At 47.9% G+C, this 16,564-nt stretch overlaps 1 protein-coding gene across 1 annotated transcript in view; it reads right to left on the bottom strand.

Annotated features, from left to right (window-relative positions):
- The window catches only part of Xylt1 (xylosyltransferase 1), a 291,364-nt gene that overhangs the window by 22,446 nt on the left and 252,354 nt on the right, over positions 1-16,564 (bottom strand). The window contains exons 7-9 of the mRNA XM_021202279.2: positions 8,919-9,135; positions 6,032-6,208; positions 203-465 (exon numbers count right to left, since the gene is read on the bottom strand). Of these exons, the coding sequence (XP_021057938.1) occupies positions 203-465; positions 6,032-6,208; positions 8,919-9,135 (657 nt within the window). The remainder of the gene's footprint in view (positions 1-202; positions 466-6,031; positions 6,209-8,918; positions 9,136-16,564) is intronic.

The following is a 16,564-nucleotide window of genomic DNA, read 5'->3' as shown; positions in this document are numbered from 1 at the left end:
GGGAGGGAGAGGGGGAGGGGAGTATATTTAAGTAGCATAAACAATGGCTATGATTAGGGTCAATATTATAGCTTTCATTTAGAGGATAAAGATAAGAAGCACAGCACAGAGAGAGTCACGTGGTGATCAGGAGGAACGGGGAGAGGAGAACATGACATTAGCATCTTGTTCTGCCTGGGACCCAGCCCAGCACCTGGCTCACCTGCAGCTGTTTTCCCCATCCGTGTGTAGGGACGACTCAGCCCTTCGAAGACCCAGACGGATGAAGGAATGGTACAGGGTGAGGGCCACATCGCTGAGGGTGTGGATGCCATCTGGTTCATCGTAGACATTCTCCCAGTAGGAGCGGAGGCCTGGGGTGCCCGCAGGATAGTTCCCGTACAGGTAAGAGTCCAGCTGCCCAATGATCTCCTGGTTAACTATGGCTTCGAACTTTCGGGCAAAGAAGGTGGGCCGGGCTGTCTGCTGTGCTCAGGAGAGAAAAAAAACCTTAAGTTTTATTATCAAGCAATGGGGGGCGTCTTCATCCTATATCCTGCAAGGAGAGGCAAGGTACTGCAATAAACCTGCCAGCTTCAAACTCCAGCCCCAGGACTCCATGACCTGTTTTCAACTTTATCCTCTACAAAATGGGTCATACTGAGAGTGGATGATTTTAGTATCTGTAAGGCATCAAAGCATGGTGGGCATTTAGGACACACCACTCAAGTGACCCTGAAATAAATTGAACCGTGGCTGTTCAGTGCTAGTGTTGGCTCCCAGTTTTTTGGCGAAGGCCACAGATAAACATCCCAGGGCAGATGTATTTTATTTGGCTGGCAGAATGCTTTAAAATCAAATTCACTGGCAATGTTTACAAAGTGCAAGATTCATGAAAACAACTGTGGCTTCCTTTTAAATAGTGGCTGTTGTGGGGAACATGGGTCACATTCTGAGGTGGCAATGGTAGGTAAACTGGAATGGCAGCCCACCCCTTTGGACAAAACACAGGCTCTTCTTCCTGCCATTGCCCTAGTGTCCCCTAGCAGCTTAGCTGATTTGTGGGCTCACAGGGGACACTCCAGGGGTGACACTTCATACTCTCTGGGTGCTGGGAGCATGGCAGTCTGCACTTGCTAGTTTTTCAAGTGGCTCTAAAGAAAACCCCAGTTGCTCACATACGGGACTCCACCTTGTCTATGACCCTTCCTCCCTTTTATCTTAAGATTATCCTTTGTCTCAGTTAATCTGGAATCAGGACTACAGATCTGCTAGATAACCATTTTACAATAGAAATAAAAAGTTCTGTTCAACCAGCAGCTGTTTTCTTAGTGCCAATGAGACTCCATACAACCTATCCCAGGTTAGTGATCGGCTAGATTATGGTCTGAGCAAGACTTCTAACATGAAAAACCTACAGCTCTTGCTTCTCTACTCAGTCAACAACCCTGGTGATGACGTTCAGAGATGTAAGTACCAAATGAAGCTCCCAGTTGATTTTGTTTGCCGTGTGAAATGAGAACTTGTGAAAATGGGTCCAGAGGGAGAAGGATTTGTCCACAGATAGAAAGCAAATCAGTGGCCGATCCAGAGTGAAGATTAGGGTTGAAAGTCAAAGAGATGATATACCTTGACTAGGGGAGACAGCTTATCTAGGGAGGTGTTTGCTCTGCAAGCATGAACATTCAAGTTGGAGATCTGGACCTGTGCAAAAATGCTGGGCAAGTGATGTGTGCCTGTACTCCCAGGGCTGAGAGGTAGAGACAGGTAGATTCTTGGGAATTGCTAGCCAGCCAGCCTAGTGAAATCTGGGGATTCTGGGTTTACCAAGAGACCCTGTTTCATGAAGAGTGTTGTTAAAATACCTCCTCTACGGAGACTTATCTACTCCCTCTTCATAAGACCTCAATTCAAACCAAAGTTCAGTTAAAGCAGTGCTCAACCTGGAAACCATTGAGTTTCCTAGGCTTACATACAGAGCATGGGGAAGGGTTCAGGGCAGGAGTGTGGAGGACCAGGAAGCACCTAGAAGGTCTGCACCAAGCGGAGCTGAGGGCTCCATAGCTGGACAGATGGACCCTCTTCCTGCCAAACGTCCCCAGCCTGTATACTCTGTCCCCTTCCTGAGAACCCTGAAGCCATGAGCAACTAGGACAGGACAGCAGGCTAGATACTCAGGTGAGAGTTCAATTGTGCTGCTGATCCCGCCTGTGCAGTACTATCAACCGACCACAGGCCACACCATGATGGACGTTTGCAAGTAGGCTCAGCTGATCTCACGAAGATGGAGGCTGTTGTGCCTAGAGGACTGAGTTCTACAGCAGACTGTCCAGAGAAACAATAGATGAAGCTGGTCTCTATGAACACACACACACCACACACACACACACACACACACACACACACAAGCACATTCATGCACACAATGTACAGTTCTAAAAAACAAAACACAAAGCACCTGGCATCTGTAAGCAGCATGCTATTCCTAAGGCATGGCTTCACAAACATCATCAGCGGAGGGCCAAAGAGTAAATAGTTAAAGCCCTGAAACTTCTCAACTCTGAAGCAAGGATACATCCAGAGGCAGAACACTAAACGAGCTATGGAGGCTGCATCCCAACAGAGCTTCCTTTATAAGAGTAGGCTGGGCTGACTCTGGTCAGGGAGCTGTGGTGTGCTGACCCACGGGCCGGGACTGTACAAAGATGAAGCCCAGCCGGCCCTGTCCCTTGAGGAGTTCACTCTGGCCAACTGATGCTGCGCATCAGGCATGGTGGGCCTTCTGAGGACTAAGAGTTGCAGCGCTGACACTGATAGCACAGAGAATGACAAAGGACATCATGAGTTTCAACACCTAAGCCTCTGGCAACTCTGCCAGGCAGGGTTGTCATTCCCCTTCTGCCAACGACGACATTTATCTCTCAGAGGAAATCGACACTCAGGAAATGCTCACAGCCTAACACTTGCACCAAATCCCACAGCTCCAAACCCTAAGCTGTTCCTACCGCATCCCTCTAGGATAGATTAGTGTGTGAGCAGAAGCTCTTCAGAGAGAAACATCCTGAAGATGATGAACACTCCATCACTTTCACTTCCTGAGCCCTGGGGTGTCTGCCTGAAGAGGGGTTGGACAGCAACAGGGGGTCAGGCCACTTGAGTCTGTGGCCTCTGCTACGTCCTATGTGTGTGCCACGTTAGGTATATCATCTAACTGCTCCAGCCTCAATTCCCCTGCCTTTGAAATAGGTACAGGCATGACTTACTTGCATGCATTCTCAGTTGCTGTTAAGGGATCCACCATTGTCACTTAATTTGGCTATTGGGTTCTCTATTGATCTACAGGTTGTCATTTTCTAGGGTTAGATAATCTGCCTCATTGGCAAGATGGCTTCCACCTCTATCTGCTATTCTCTGAATACAGAATAATCTTCTAGAAGCATGCACTTTGTTTTGAAGAATTTATTTGTATGTGTACGTGTGTGTGTGTGTGTGTGTGTGTGTGTGTGTGAATGTCACATGCATATGAGTTTCCAAAGAGGGCAGAATAGGATATTGTATCCCCTGAGACTGAAGTTACAGCCATAGGCCCCCAGAAAAGCAGGAAGCACTCTAGCCCCAAGGGTATGCATCTATTTTTATCATTCTCATTCTCAGAGTTCTTTGGAAAAAAAGAACAAACTTCTATTCTTTTTGCTTCATCAGTTTCTTGAGCCCAGATGTTGAATGATAGCCTTGATCTTTACTTATTGCAAAAGAAAGCCATGTACGCTCAGTTCATTCTCTAAGTTAGCTTTGCTTCATTGGAGACCATGATGACCCCAGGATGTTGGGGCTGGCATACAAATGACACATCCAGGAACACCCTGAAGGGAGCAAGAATCCCGTAAGAATTAGCATACCAGGGCTCTGGACTTCCATCTCTAAATGCTGAAGGTCTGCAGCAGGGCAGGGATCTCCCTAGACAGAAGCATGGGCCACTTTTCTTCTTTTAGACAGATAAGGCATTTTCCCCTTGCAGCCATCCTTTCTGCATGAGTGGAGAGTCCCAAACCACCCAAGCCTATGCTTAAGTTAACATGGGCCTGGGGGTCCCCTGGAAGCTCTTAGTGCACCAACAGGTATAGGCAGATAAGATGCTAAGTGGGGACATTGGGAAGTAGATAACAACAGAAAAATGGCTGCTTGTTGTGTGTCCAGAGAAGCACAGAACTAGTGGAGACTAATGGTAAAACTCACACATACCCATCTGTCTTTAGCCTTACGAAGTTCATTAGCTTCATGGCCATAGAAGAGTGATTCGAATCCCTTTGTGGGTTCAATTTTCCCACCTACAGAGCAGATGATGTCCAACCCAGCTAAGCCAATGTCCATAGAGGCTCAGGCCCATGGCTGGTAAAGAAGAGTTCCAACAGGACAGAATGGAGACCTTCTACCCAGTCCCTGCTTCATGCTGACTTGTAGCTGTGGAGGAGGCTGAGGCTCAGGATCTTGGACAAGCCTCCTGGTAACAGAGATACTGCACGTGTGTGGCAATGTTCCATGGGACCAGGTTAAGAGACCTGAAGCTCTACAAAGGCAATTTTGGCTCTCTGCCACCACAGTAAGGACTTCTTGTGATGTTATCAGCTCGTGATGCTGCTCTCGCCATCTTTCTGAGAAGTAGGATGTCATGTGACGGCTATAGTAGCCCCTACCTGTTCTGTTTAAGCATTTTATGGGGTTTTGTTTAAATTCTGCTGGAAAAGAGGAAGACACTCAGGGCCCTGCCCTTTCCTGGCACCACACTGTCCTGGGGCAGCATATACAACGAGAAGAGATTCCATCTAGGGCAGAACCTGGGGGCCAAGGCACTCTCAGGGCTGTGGCAAGAAGTTGAGCATTTCCTACCTGCTGCCTCCACATTGTTCAGAACAACACAGTGAAAGGCCATTCAGAGACATCACCTTGTATTCCTCCTTCAAGTGTACAGAACATGGTGTTCTCCCAATCTGAACAAGCCTCAGGGTTTTCCAAGGAATACTTTGGAAATACAACAACATTCTAGACTTTGCTGGAGACCAGTGCTTTCCAGGAAGGGGAAAGTTTGAACCTAGGTCACAGTTTTGGGATGCTGTGAGAAGTTTGACAGTTGATGGGTGCAACCACCATCTTACAGATAGATACCACAGAGGATGGTCCCCACCAACACAGTGACACAGTCACAATGTCGAGAGTTCTGGGGTAAAAAAAAAAGTCTGCCCTCAAGATATTCAAGCACATGGCCAGAAATGTTGAGGAGATGAGGAGATGCTGAGAATGCCATTGAAAGTGGGTGCATCGAGTTATATCATCTTTGAGTGAATGTGTGAATAGCCATGAGCCTTATTCTCTCTCTCTCTCTCTCTCTCTCTCTCTCTCTCTCTCTCTCTCTCTCTGTGTGTGTGTGTGTGTGTATGTAGTATTCGTCTGCATCTGCATGTATGTCTGCAGGTGTAAGCACATGTGCATGCGTATATGGAGCTTGGAAGCAGATACTGAATATCCCTCCTACCCCCACTAGGGCTTCCTGCCTTGAGACAGGTGTTTTACTGAACTTGAAGTTCACCATTTCCAGCTACTCCGCTGTTGGCCACCACCCCTCATGACTCTTCCTGTCTCTCTATTCCTCAGCACCATGGTTAAAGGCATATAACCTTTCAAGGCTCCTACTATGGGTGCTGTGGATCCAAAGTCAGGTCCTCATGCTCGTGGTGCATCTCACACTCTTGCCCACTGAGCCATCTCTCCAGCCTGAAGTGTGTGATCATGAACAAGGTTTTGGAACCTTCTGCACCTTGATTTCTTTATCACTAAGATGGAAGGATCATCACAACAGCAACATACATATGGCAGGACTATTGGGGTATTTAATGAGCCAATCTGGGGAGGTTGGTTCAGTCACTCATCATGGGATATATGCTTGCTAACTCTGGTTATAGCTAGATTGGGCAATGAGTAGAAGTTGGCCCATAGGTCTGGCCTTAAAGGCTTGCAGTGGCCTTCTGGGAAGGTGTGGTGGGGCATGTGGGCTCACCTGGAAGCGATGGAAGTCCTGAGGCTTGAAGTCATTGGGAGAGCAGCCGCACCAGTCCACGATATGCTTGTACTGGCACTTGCAGCCCAGCTTGCGGTTCCAGTTGGTGATGCGCAGGTTGTTATCCACCATGGTGTCGCAGTGGGGGCTGTTCTCCAGGACCGTGTGGAAAAAGGACTGCAGGGGAGAAAAAGCCTACTGAGAACCCAGTAATGCAGCCAAGTATGTTGGACTGGCATGTCCTTCCTGGGGACCATCAATCGTAAAGGACTCCTCAGGATGCTAGTATTAAGTCACTCAGCAGGCACACAGTGTCAGCTACCAGGCCAGTCCACTCAGAGTACAGAGGCCTGTTTAATCTTCACTGGCTAATTCTACTTACCAATCCATTGCCTTGGGCATCCCTTCACTAGTGCCTAAGATCCGATATGAAGATATCTGCTCATTATCACCCAGGGCATCTGCTGTCTATATAACCAATAGGAAGAGTTTCTGAGGATGTGTCAATAAATGGGGACCAGGGACAAACATGGGATGCAATGGCTCTTGCTTGCAGAGAGCCTGACTGAAACCAACAGGTCAGGTTTAAAATAGATTTGGAACAATGTCTAATGAGCTGGGATTTCACCTCTGGATGAGGAAGGCCAGGCTCATGGGTGGCCTATACAGTGAAACTATGGTGCAGGGAAGGGTTGGGTGAGAAACCAAGGCCCATCACTTTCACTACAACACAAGAAAAGGTGGTGGGAGAGATGCTGCCATTGGCAGTGCTGGGGACCAGGAGCCATGGGAGTCAAGGCACTAGGGTAGTGTGGTTGGAACAGGAGTTAGGGGTGTGCTTGCTGTCCATGGTGCTGATCCAGGACCCACTGAGCTCACAGCAAGGTTAAACAGGATACCGAAGGGTTGTTTCCTATCCATGGTACTGAACCAGGAGCCCATAGGAAACAAGGTGGGCTGCATGCTTTCTGTGGGAATGAGCCAGAGCCACGGTCATTTTCTAATTGTAGGACTCTTGGCCAGCTCTTCCAGGGACCCTGATAGAAAGGTAATGCTGGGTCAAAAAGAGACAGAGAAGAGACAGTGTAGAGCCTCTGAGATGCTAAGAGAGACAAGGGAAAGGGATTTCTGTTTCAACACTATTTTATAACAATCTCTGCCAACCAGAGAATATATTTTCTTCTGGGCTCTGGTCCCCTAGGGGAAGCTCTTGGTGGATATGTGTTTGACTGGCAGATTTATGGACACAGCTTTTAGATTTCTTCTAAGCCCTGGAGTTGTCTAGGAAAGAACAAGCAGGCAGAGACAGCACAATGGAGGAAGAGGGTCTGACTGAGGCCCTAGGGACCAGATGCTGAGGCAGGGGTGGGGCAGTGAGTGCACTCAGAGCCTTGGGTACCCATGACATGGCTGGCATACCGCTGAGAACTACTGAACTCCTGGAGACTCTCATCTAAATGGGTGGATGGGCAGAATGAAGCACCACCTGCCACTCAAGGCCACTCACTTGCCTTCCTGTGATGCTAATGACATTGGCAGGGGACCTGGATTTAAACTTGAATTGTCTACAAGCTCACAGAGGCACCTCTCTTCCATCAAGCAGTGGGGAAAAGTACCCAATTACCAATTGCCCTGTGTCCTTTATAACGATGCAGAAATTCCCGGCAAGATAATGGATGAGGAGGTTATCAGAATGGAGAGAAAAGGTGATTTTCACTGAAATAGGATTAAAAGCTGATGACTTAACATGCGCATGGAATAGCAAAATCTGGCTCTGGGAGGCTGGGCTTCTCACAGTGAGGTGTATGGACAGCCAGCCCTCTTGGAAGCTGGCCCCTGGCCTGATAATGCATGGGAACCATCCATAGAGAGGCATGGTCTGTTCCCAGCTGTGTGAGCAGAGCTTGGGGCTCAGCAGGGGCTCAGCAGAGAGCCACACATGAGCAATGCCACAGGCTCTGTGGAAGCAGAAGAAACACTGTGGTTTTCCTGAGGTTAGAAGTCAGGATAAGACTGGGCTGGAGGTCAGGAGGATAAAGCCAGAAGCTCTCAGCTCAGGTCTGAGAGAAGGCGGTGTCTAGCATGTGGCCTAGCAAATCAGGAGGTGCCAGGCTGTTTTAGAACAGTCCGGAGCCTTATGCAATGGGGGCTGCACCTTGATGTCACAGATGACTCACGGGCTTGTTCAAAATGCTCCACAGGCAGGGCTGAGCCATGATGGCTGGCAATGGAGAGGGCCAAGGAAAGAGCTCACTTGGCTGTCTGGGGTGATTTTGGATTAGGAGTGTGTGTGTGTGTGTGTGTGTGCGCGCACACACACACACACACACACACACACAATGAAGACAGCACTATCGGGGACTGACAGGAGGGGACAGAACTGTATTCAAATGAGAAAAGGGATTACTGGTGCTGAAAATGGTTATTACTTTACTGGATGATTGATGACTGGAAGATGTGATGTGGCCGTGTCCTGCAACTGTTAGCATGCACCGCACAATTCCAGAGAGTGTCATCAACAGTCAGAGGGTCTGCAATTCTAACCCTTTTTTTTCCTGTTGCAAATAGCAGTAACATCTTTTTCTAGAAAATTAGAATATCGGATTTTTTTTTTTTCTATTAGGAATAGGGGCTGAGTGACTTGAACAAGGGCTATTTTTTTTTCTTTTCTTTTTTTACTTTGCACACACAGAGACCATGCAGGCTGAGGGTAGCATCCTTGACACTAGTGTGTACCACAGTTCTTACTATGAGGTCAAGGTCTGCAGGGATGACAGCACTGCCTGGAGGTTCAGAGGACAGTGGGTGGAGCCAAACATTCACTCTCTGCTAGGGCTACACCTAGCTCCTCTCCCCCCTCCTGCCCTGGGGCTTTCCTGGAACTCACCTCAGCAGGGAGGAGGGTGTAAGAGTAGAACTGCTTCATCTTGGTCACCAGGTCATCTGTGGAGAATGCCACATACTCTACAAACTTCCGGTTTAGCAGGAACCAATCAGAGCCGCCATCCACAGCAATGCCCTCTGGGATCCGCCGGTCCCCCAGGCGCCACATGTGTGTATCACACTCCAGGAAGAGACGGTCCAGGCCCTGCTTCCGGATGAACCTGGTGAAACAGATTGGCCTTGAGGACCTGGGTAAGAGATGTCTCCCCAGAGCCTAGCCACCACATTTACTGAGCACTTCCTGTGCCTGGGGGTTTCCTGCAGAGTCTACCTGTTGTTTCTCCTGAGTGAGGCAGGGTACAGCAACTATGGGACAGAAATCACTATTGCCCTACTAGATAGAACCACCAAGCCCAGAGAGCCGCGTGCAGCTCCCCAGCAACTTCAGTCTCGCCTCCACTTCTCTAGAAATCTCTCCCAATAACCTTCTAGTGTGGTTGCCGTGGCAGATTGACAAATGAACGCAGATCAAGGGTCCTCATCATAGGACAGTGCTATGAAATTCCTTCACACACAGAGACACATGCACGCACACACTGACATAACACAATGCTCAGTTGTTGGAATGTCTGCATAGCATGCATAAAGCACTGTGATGCAAGCTCCAGTATCACATGAACCTGCTTGGCACAGCGGCACATGCCTATCTTCCCAGCATTCAACACGCACACGCACATGCACACGCACGGCATATTGGGAGCCTTCTGGGATGTAAGCTCCACATGGATCCCTAGCTCATTACAAGTAAGGACCAGCCTTCCTTCTTCTTGGTCCCTGTGAGCATCTGGACCAATGCTTAGCACATGGTAGGTATTTAAGTGAAGGCTTTTGGGAAAAACTGAAAGTTCGGGAAGAAACCTTGCTTATAACTCTGCTATAAAAACCAGACCAAAACCATGATGCATTAGTATTAATGTGTATAGTTTTGGGTTTTTTTTTGTTGTTGTTGTTTGTTTGATTTTGTTAACTCGGCACTTGAGTTGAGCATGCTTGGCAGGTACCCCACCACTGTGCTGTAGTCCCTGTTAGTCCCTGTTCATGGCTGCTTCTCACTTCACACATTATACACGGGTTTGTAAAATATTTTGAAAAAAATTTACAAATTAGGATCTTTTGGGTACTTCATTAGCACATTAAATGACAAGATGTGGTGGCATTCTGGCATGTCTGATAAGTACTTGTGTGAGATTAGAGGGCACAGATTATGCTTTGAGGCATCTACATCAACTATAACATGATAGGAAAGTTTTCAATTCCAGTCTGTAGCTAATTCAGTGACCACTGGTATTGGCATGGTTTGGTACATACATGATCTCATGCTGTATTTGGTGGAAATAAATGAAAGGACCCTTTGAGGTCTTCCACACAAATGTAAACACACACACACACACACACACACACACACACACACACACACACACATCATTTAGGACTGCAGGGCAGATGGGGCAGAAGTAGTGTTTCTTTTTTCTGTCTTTCTGTGTGTCTCTGTCTCTCTCAGCAGCTAAGAAAATCAAAGCTCCTTAGACAAGATCTAAGGAAGTAAGTGTGTCAGGATTGTGGTCAGAGCTACAAACAAGCTTTCTTCTTGAGCTTCCAGTTCACTTACAGTGAGTCTTTATCGAATACCTACTGTGTGCTAGGCATGCTACGAGGTGCTCATGGGGATCAAGAATGAAGGAAAGGTAATGCTTATTCTAATGAACTAGGTGGGAGCTTAGAGTCCAGAAGGCTCCCAAAGCAGGGATCTTCCAGCCTTCTCAGCTATGGACTGGTGCAGGCATATGCATCTGTGAAGCTTTGGTTAGCAAACCGCTGTGTGAATCTTTTCCTTCTCATGTCTGCAGCACCCCTACACCATGTTGGGCTGACTGCTTTCCCAAAGACACACAGAGGACTTACATGCCAGCAGAATCCACCAGATCACCCAGCTGTGCAGGAGACCTAAGTGTCCAGTGTCCCTGGTCTTATTGTTTTCTAATGAGTTCATACATAAAGGCCCATTCTTCCCAGGGAATCCAGTGGGAGCTGTTGGTTAGAGCCACACTATCCCTTCCACAAAAGCATGCTGGACTCTGAAAGGAAGCCATGAGTTTTGAAATATCAAATCCTGCCTTGACTCTGGCTGCTAATAATCACATACTAGTATTCACGGGCTACACAGAGCCATGCTAAAACCTTAAATTTCAGATAACTTCTGTGAAAGTCCATATGGAAACCATGCTATCAGAGAGATGGGTGAGGGGCCAAGTAAATTCCTCCTTCCATGGAACAGCATTTAAACTCCACATCCCATTATGAGCTAACAGCATGTTGTAATTTTAATTTGCTGTCCAGGGTCATAATACCAAAATGCATGTACAAATCATCTCCACGATGAAATGCTCATGACCTTAGGGGACTCGGCTCCATGTTTAGTGCCATTTCAAACAGGATAAGCTGCAAGTATGCACTTTGGTTAAAGTGAGTAAATAGAGACATCCCATTCCTCAAGATCAGAAGAAGTTTCTTGTGCCACGGGCACTACCGAGGAGGGCTTTGTTTTGCTTCGGAAGATGGCAGCAGCCGAGAGTCTAGGAGCATTAGGAGAGTTGAGTCAACACTTTGAGCCAACTATTTAATTTTTAAGTTTTTATTTTCCCTATCCTGTGTACTCATCATAACTTGAAACATGAAGGTTGAAGCTGAAGGACAACGTGAGTCTAAAGACACCCTCTCCTGATAGGTGTTAGCCCCCGCCTCCTCTCCCACGAGGGCTGAGCACTAGTTAGCTCCCTCCTCCTCTCCCACAAGGGCTGAGCACTACTTAGCTCCCGCCTCCTCTCCCAAGAGGGCTGAGCACTACTTAGCTCCTGCCTCCTCTCGCACGAGGGCTGAGCACTAGTTAGCTCCCGCCTCCTCTCCCACGAGGGCTGAGCACTAGTTAGCATCTACGGGATTCATAATGGACAGAAGGGACTTAGAATGCTCACTCCACCCTTCCAGCTTTATTTCTCATTGCCATGGTTACCCTGGGGCATCTGGGCAACAGGTGGCGCCAAAACAACACAGGCACCACGTGAAGAGCCAGGTACTGATTCTGGCTCAGCACATCTCCATGAACCCATAATAGTAGTCCCAACAGCCCCCCAAATCAGATGCCTCTGCAAGGGCTTTGCCAAGCATTTAGTAAGCACTAGTCATCCAAGCGAGGGACAGGGACAACCTTCAGTGGACTCCCATTGATAAGTGACACCCCTCTCCCGGTCCCAGCCTCCTGAATCCTTTCCATGCTTTAGTGTTATTTGCCACATCTTTTTTCTCATATACAAGGTCCTAATTTGTCCTCTTTTTCTGCTCACGAGGTGTAAGTCTCAAGACAGCAGAGATGTTTGTCTTTGGTTTTTCTGCTGTAACCTCTAGAATAATGCATTCCATATTCCAGATACTCAGCAAATGTTTACCCAAGGGATGTGGACAATAAAAAAAGGGCAGGAGCTGTAAGCATTAGACAATCAGGAAGTCACAGAAAAGGCACAACCAGGTATCCATCCAAAGGCTCTAACATCTGACAGACAGCAGATGTATTAGAGGAAAGGCTGGGTAATGTCAGTCAGGAAATCTCAGCACTTGGGAAAGTGAGGCAGGAGGCTTGCCTTGAACGCAAGATAAGCTTCGGCCATATAATGAGTACCAGGCCAGCTGGAGCTACACAGCAAGAACTTGCCTCAAACAAGGCGAAACCAAGGAAGGTCAAGTAACTTCTTGAGGTAAAAGAGTGAGGGGTCTTGAACTGGACTCCAAGGCAGGCTCCTAATGTCTTCGTCTCGTTCCTTGCTGTTCAGCTCACCCGGGCCCCTCTGAAAGGGTGGAAATGAAGCATCTGAGTGGTTCCGCTGCCTTAAAGAGACAGTGTCCAAGTTTGCTTTGAAGGGAGGTTTTTCTGGGGGCCCCATTCAGACTTGCACCTTCAGGGTGGGCTTCCTGAATTTCACATAGAAGTTCTTACATTCAGTTTTACTTCCTGGGTCCTGAGAAATGTGTGCCTTGCCTTCCAAAGAGTTGGTCCAAAGAGTTGGCCAGGAGTTCGCACTAGATTCTGCTCTGGGCAGACTCCAGCATCTTTGATGACCACTCTTTGCACAGACTTGTCATGGCTAAAGGGCTAGGGAGAGTCATAATTTTATCAGCCCCAGAGAGCATCTTTGCTATTCCAGACCCTGCTTTCTGCTGAGAAAGGATTGAGAGCACCATCTCTGTCCTTTTCTCCCATCCAGAGGCAGAGAACAAAGTACACACTGTTGGCTACTGTTTGCCAAGTACACACCACAGTCTAGGGGCTGTGAACCCAGTATGATATACTCTCTCATGCGGTCTTTACTGGGGGAGGGGAGATGGGGGGCAGGAGAGAGTGTTTGTGTGAGTTCTCAAGCAGTCTTTACTAGGAGATGGGGATGGGAGGAGGGGAATAAAAACTATTTCACACTGTCTTGAAAAAACAGAAAGGCCCAGGGCAGACAAATGGGAGGCCATGTATGCACAATCCTGTGCAGGGGCTAGGAGGTGAGGGTGGGAATAACACAGAGTTCTAAGGTGACAAGGCTCCTGAAACTCACGGGACCCCAGGAGTGTGATAAATAACTAAGTCAGGAATGCGATCTGCTTTCTCCACCAGAGATGCAATATTAATTATGTGCTCACATTAGAGTGCTGCGTGTTAGCCAGGGGAGGGAGCCCACCCTCTGCAGACGCAAGATGGTACTAAAGGAACTCCAGACAGCAGATCTACCAGGAGGCTCCTGGCCAGGCTCCCTGTAGACTTGCCAACTTTAGGTTAATCAGTTACCTGTTTACACATCCAGTGGGATTTAAGCTGGAGATTAATTCAGTGTCAGAGAAGGGTGATGCCTGATGCTGCCTAGAGTCATTCTGGTACCCAGTGTGGGAATGCTGCCCAGGGCAGGTGAGTCCAGACAGGAGGAGGAGGAGCTACCTGTGTTGCTTCTGATCCAGAGCTGGATCCTCTCCCAGAATTCCACCTGCTTGTTCTTCTGACAGTGGGAAGACTCTAGGAGCTTCTCTGAGAGCTGGAGTCCCATGTCTGGCACTTCTAAGATGCCTCTCCATCACCATCCCCGTTTGCTTCCTATTCAAAGTAATTGTCCCAAGAGGCTATCTATTAATTTGCTCCCTTCTTTGTTTCTGCGGCACAGGAAATGGAACTTGGGGCCTGGCATGTGTCCACAGGCTCTCTGCCGCTGAGCACTTCCTCTTATACAGCTTTGTATTTACATAGTTTACATGTATTTATTTCCCTTGTGTATGTGTGTTTGTGTGTATATGTATGTATGTATGTATGCATGCATGTTTGTATGTCTGTATTACATGCTGTGGTAAACACGTGGAGGTCTGAGAAAAGTTTGCAGAAGTTGGTTCTTTCCTTCAGCGATGTGGGTGTTGGGGACTGAACTCAGGTTGTCAAGCTTGGCAAAAAGTTCCTTTACCAAATGAGTCATCAGCCGTTTTTAAAAACAAATTAGTTATTTGTTTTTAATTTTTAATAAACAGCTATTATCTGCCCCCCGCGTATCTGTCTTTCTGTCTCTGTTACTCTGTGGTGTCTGCTCTCTGTCCATCGTGTGTGTGTGTGGTGTGTGTGTGTGTGTATGTGTGTGCACACGTGCGTGTGTATGTGTATGTGTGTATGTGTATGTGTGTGTGCGCACGCATGCGTGTGTGTGTGTGTATGTGTGTGTGTGCACGCATGCGTGTGTATGTGTGTGTGTGCGTGCGTGCACGCGCACTTGTGTACAAGCACACGTGCCATGATGAGCGTGCAGAGACCAGAGTACAACTCTGTGGTGCTGCTTATCTCTTTCCCGCCTTTCCATGGGCTTTGGGGACCAGGCTTCTGTGGCTATACACTGTCACTCAGCCATCTCACTGGTCTCATGTGGCTCCTCCTTAAGGACTTTTATCTTTAGTCAAGTCTCACTAAATCTCCCAGAATGGCCTTGAACTTGCCATCTTCCTTCCACGGCCTTCCAAGCAGCTGGTATCACAGTCCTGCATCATCATGCTTGGCTATAATTCAGTAGATTCTAGAAAATTATAGTGTTGACCTTATTCTCATCACTGCATTTTACAGACAGTTTGCAGAGAGCAAATACACAAATGATTAGTGGCTTCCAGAGGTCCTGTGTGGTCCTCTGTGGGAGCACAGTGAGTGTCGGGAGAGGCCAGGTGACTCTCGGCCTGGATGGTTACTGTCTATGCTGCAGCTCGGTCAGTGACAAGCGGTTCAGACCCTGGCGGGTGGGATGAGACATTGTGAGTCTCTAGTACTCAGCTTAAGTTTCTCTCCAATGGGAAAACATTCACCAAGAGAGGTTGGAATGGGGTAACATATTCAAAGTGTTCAGCTTCCTGCGGTCTGTCGGTGAGCCAGGCCATCCCGCTGTTGCTGTTGTTTGCCGGCTATACACAGAGGCAAGGCCAGTCAGAGCTACATGCTGGAGACCCACATGGGGATGTAGCAGAGATGACCTTCTGATACCAACACTTCTGTCTTACCATTTGCATTCTATCACATCCCAAACGCTGCGCTCTTCCTGGTGACTGAGAAATTACACAGAGCAGAAAATATCCCACAAGAAGCTACTGGATCAGAGGGAGCTGAGTTTCCCTTTTTATTCCCCTGTCCCCACATCGAGACTCAGGCAGAGACAAGGAGCTCCCAGAGACATTTCCATGACTCAGGGCTCAGAATCGACTCCAGGGCACGAGCTCTTGTCCAGCTGGGGAATGATGATGGCCCCACATGTCAGTGTCAGTCACTCCACTGGGGACTTAAGGTTTTTTGGATGGAAGCTTGGAGAAACAGTGAGCACAACATTCCCATTCATTTAATTACAGGGACAGTTGGGACGAACCTGGCAGCCATTGGGATACAAGTTTCCTTGTTTGACATCTCCTCGCAGTGGGAGCCCAAAGTCTAAACTGGTGGCCAGTGTCTAGAGATGGGCGCAGAGGGTCAGCGTGGCTGTTAGGTTCCAGAGAAAGGAAAGCTGAGGCGCCTGCAACCTGTGCTTCACCCCGCTGCTTGCTTTTGTCCCTTTGTTCCTGCTACTCAAGCTCTCTGCTCTTGTCACCTGCTCTTACAAGAGTCAGGCCAGAAGCAAGCCATGCCAGACCAGAACGGGCTTTGGAAACCAGCTCATTCAACTATACTGTCTTGCAAAGGGGAGAATGCTGAAGTCCAGTGGAGCTGAGAAGTTGCCTCAGACTCACCTAGCACATTATCAGCTCAGGAACCTTAGAGCTACACAAGTTATCTCTACCCTAGGAGAAGAACTACTAGTATTAATCTGTTAAATGAACATAATATAAAACTGATTCCTAATGACTTATGATCACACCCATAAGTAAAGATATGTCTCATCTCTCCTCTGAGATATTTCTATTTGCAGTAGACTAACTCAAAGACCCGCAACTGGTCATTGTGAAGAAAACAAAAGATGTCAAAGTGCTTAGCTCTAAATGAGACCTCTACTTAATGCCACCCCACCCACCCCAGCTCAGGAGGGGGAGGGGGAGGAGGAGGGGGAGGGG

The sequence above is a fragment of the Mus pahari genome, chromosome 1 (genome assembly GCF_900095145.1).
Source record: "Mus pahari chromosome 1, PAHARI_EIJ_v1.1, whole genome shotgun sequence".
NCBI lineage: Eukaryota > Metazoa > Chordata > Mammalia > Rodentia > Muridae > Mus > Mus pahari.
The sequence above is the reverse complement of the archived record's forward strand: the minus strand, read 5'-3'. Positions and strand labels throughout refer to the sequence as shown.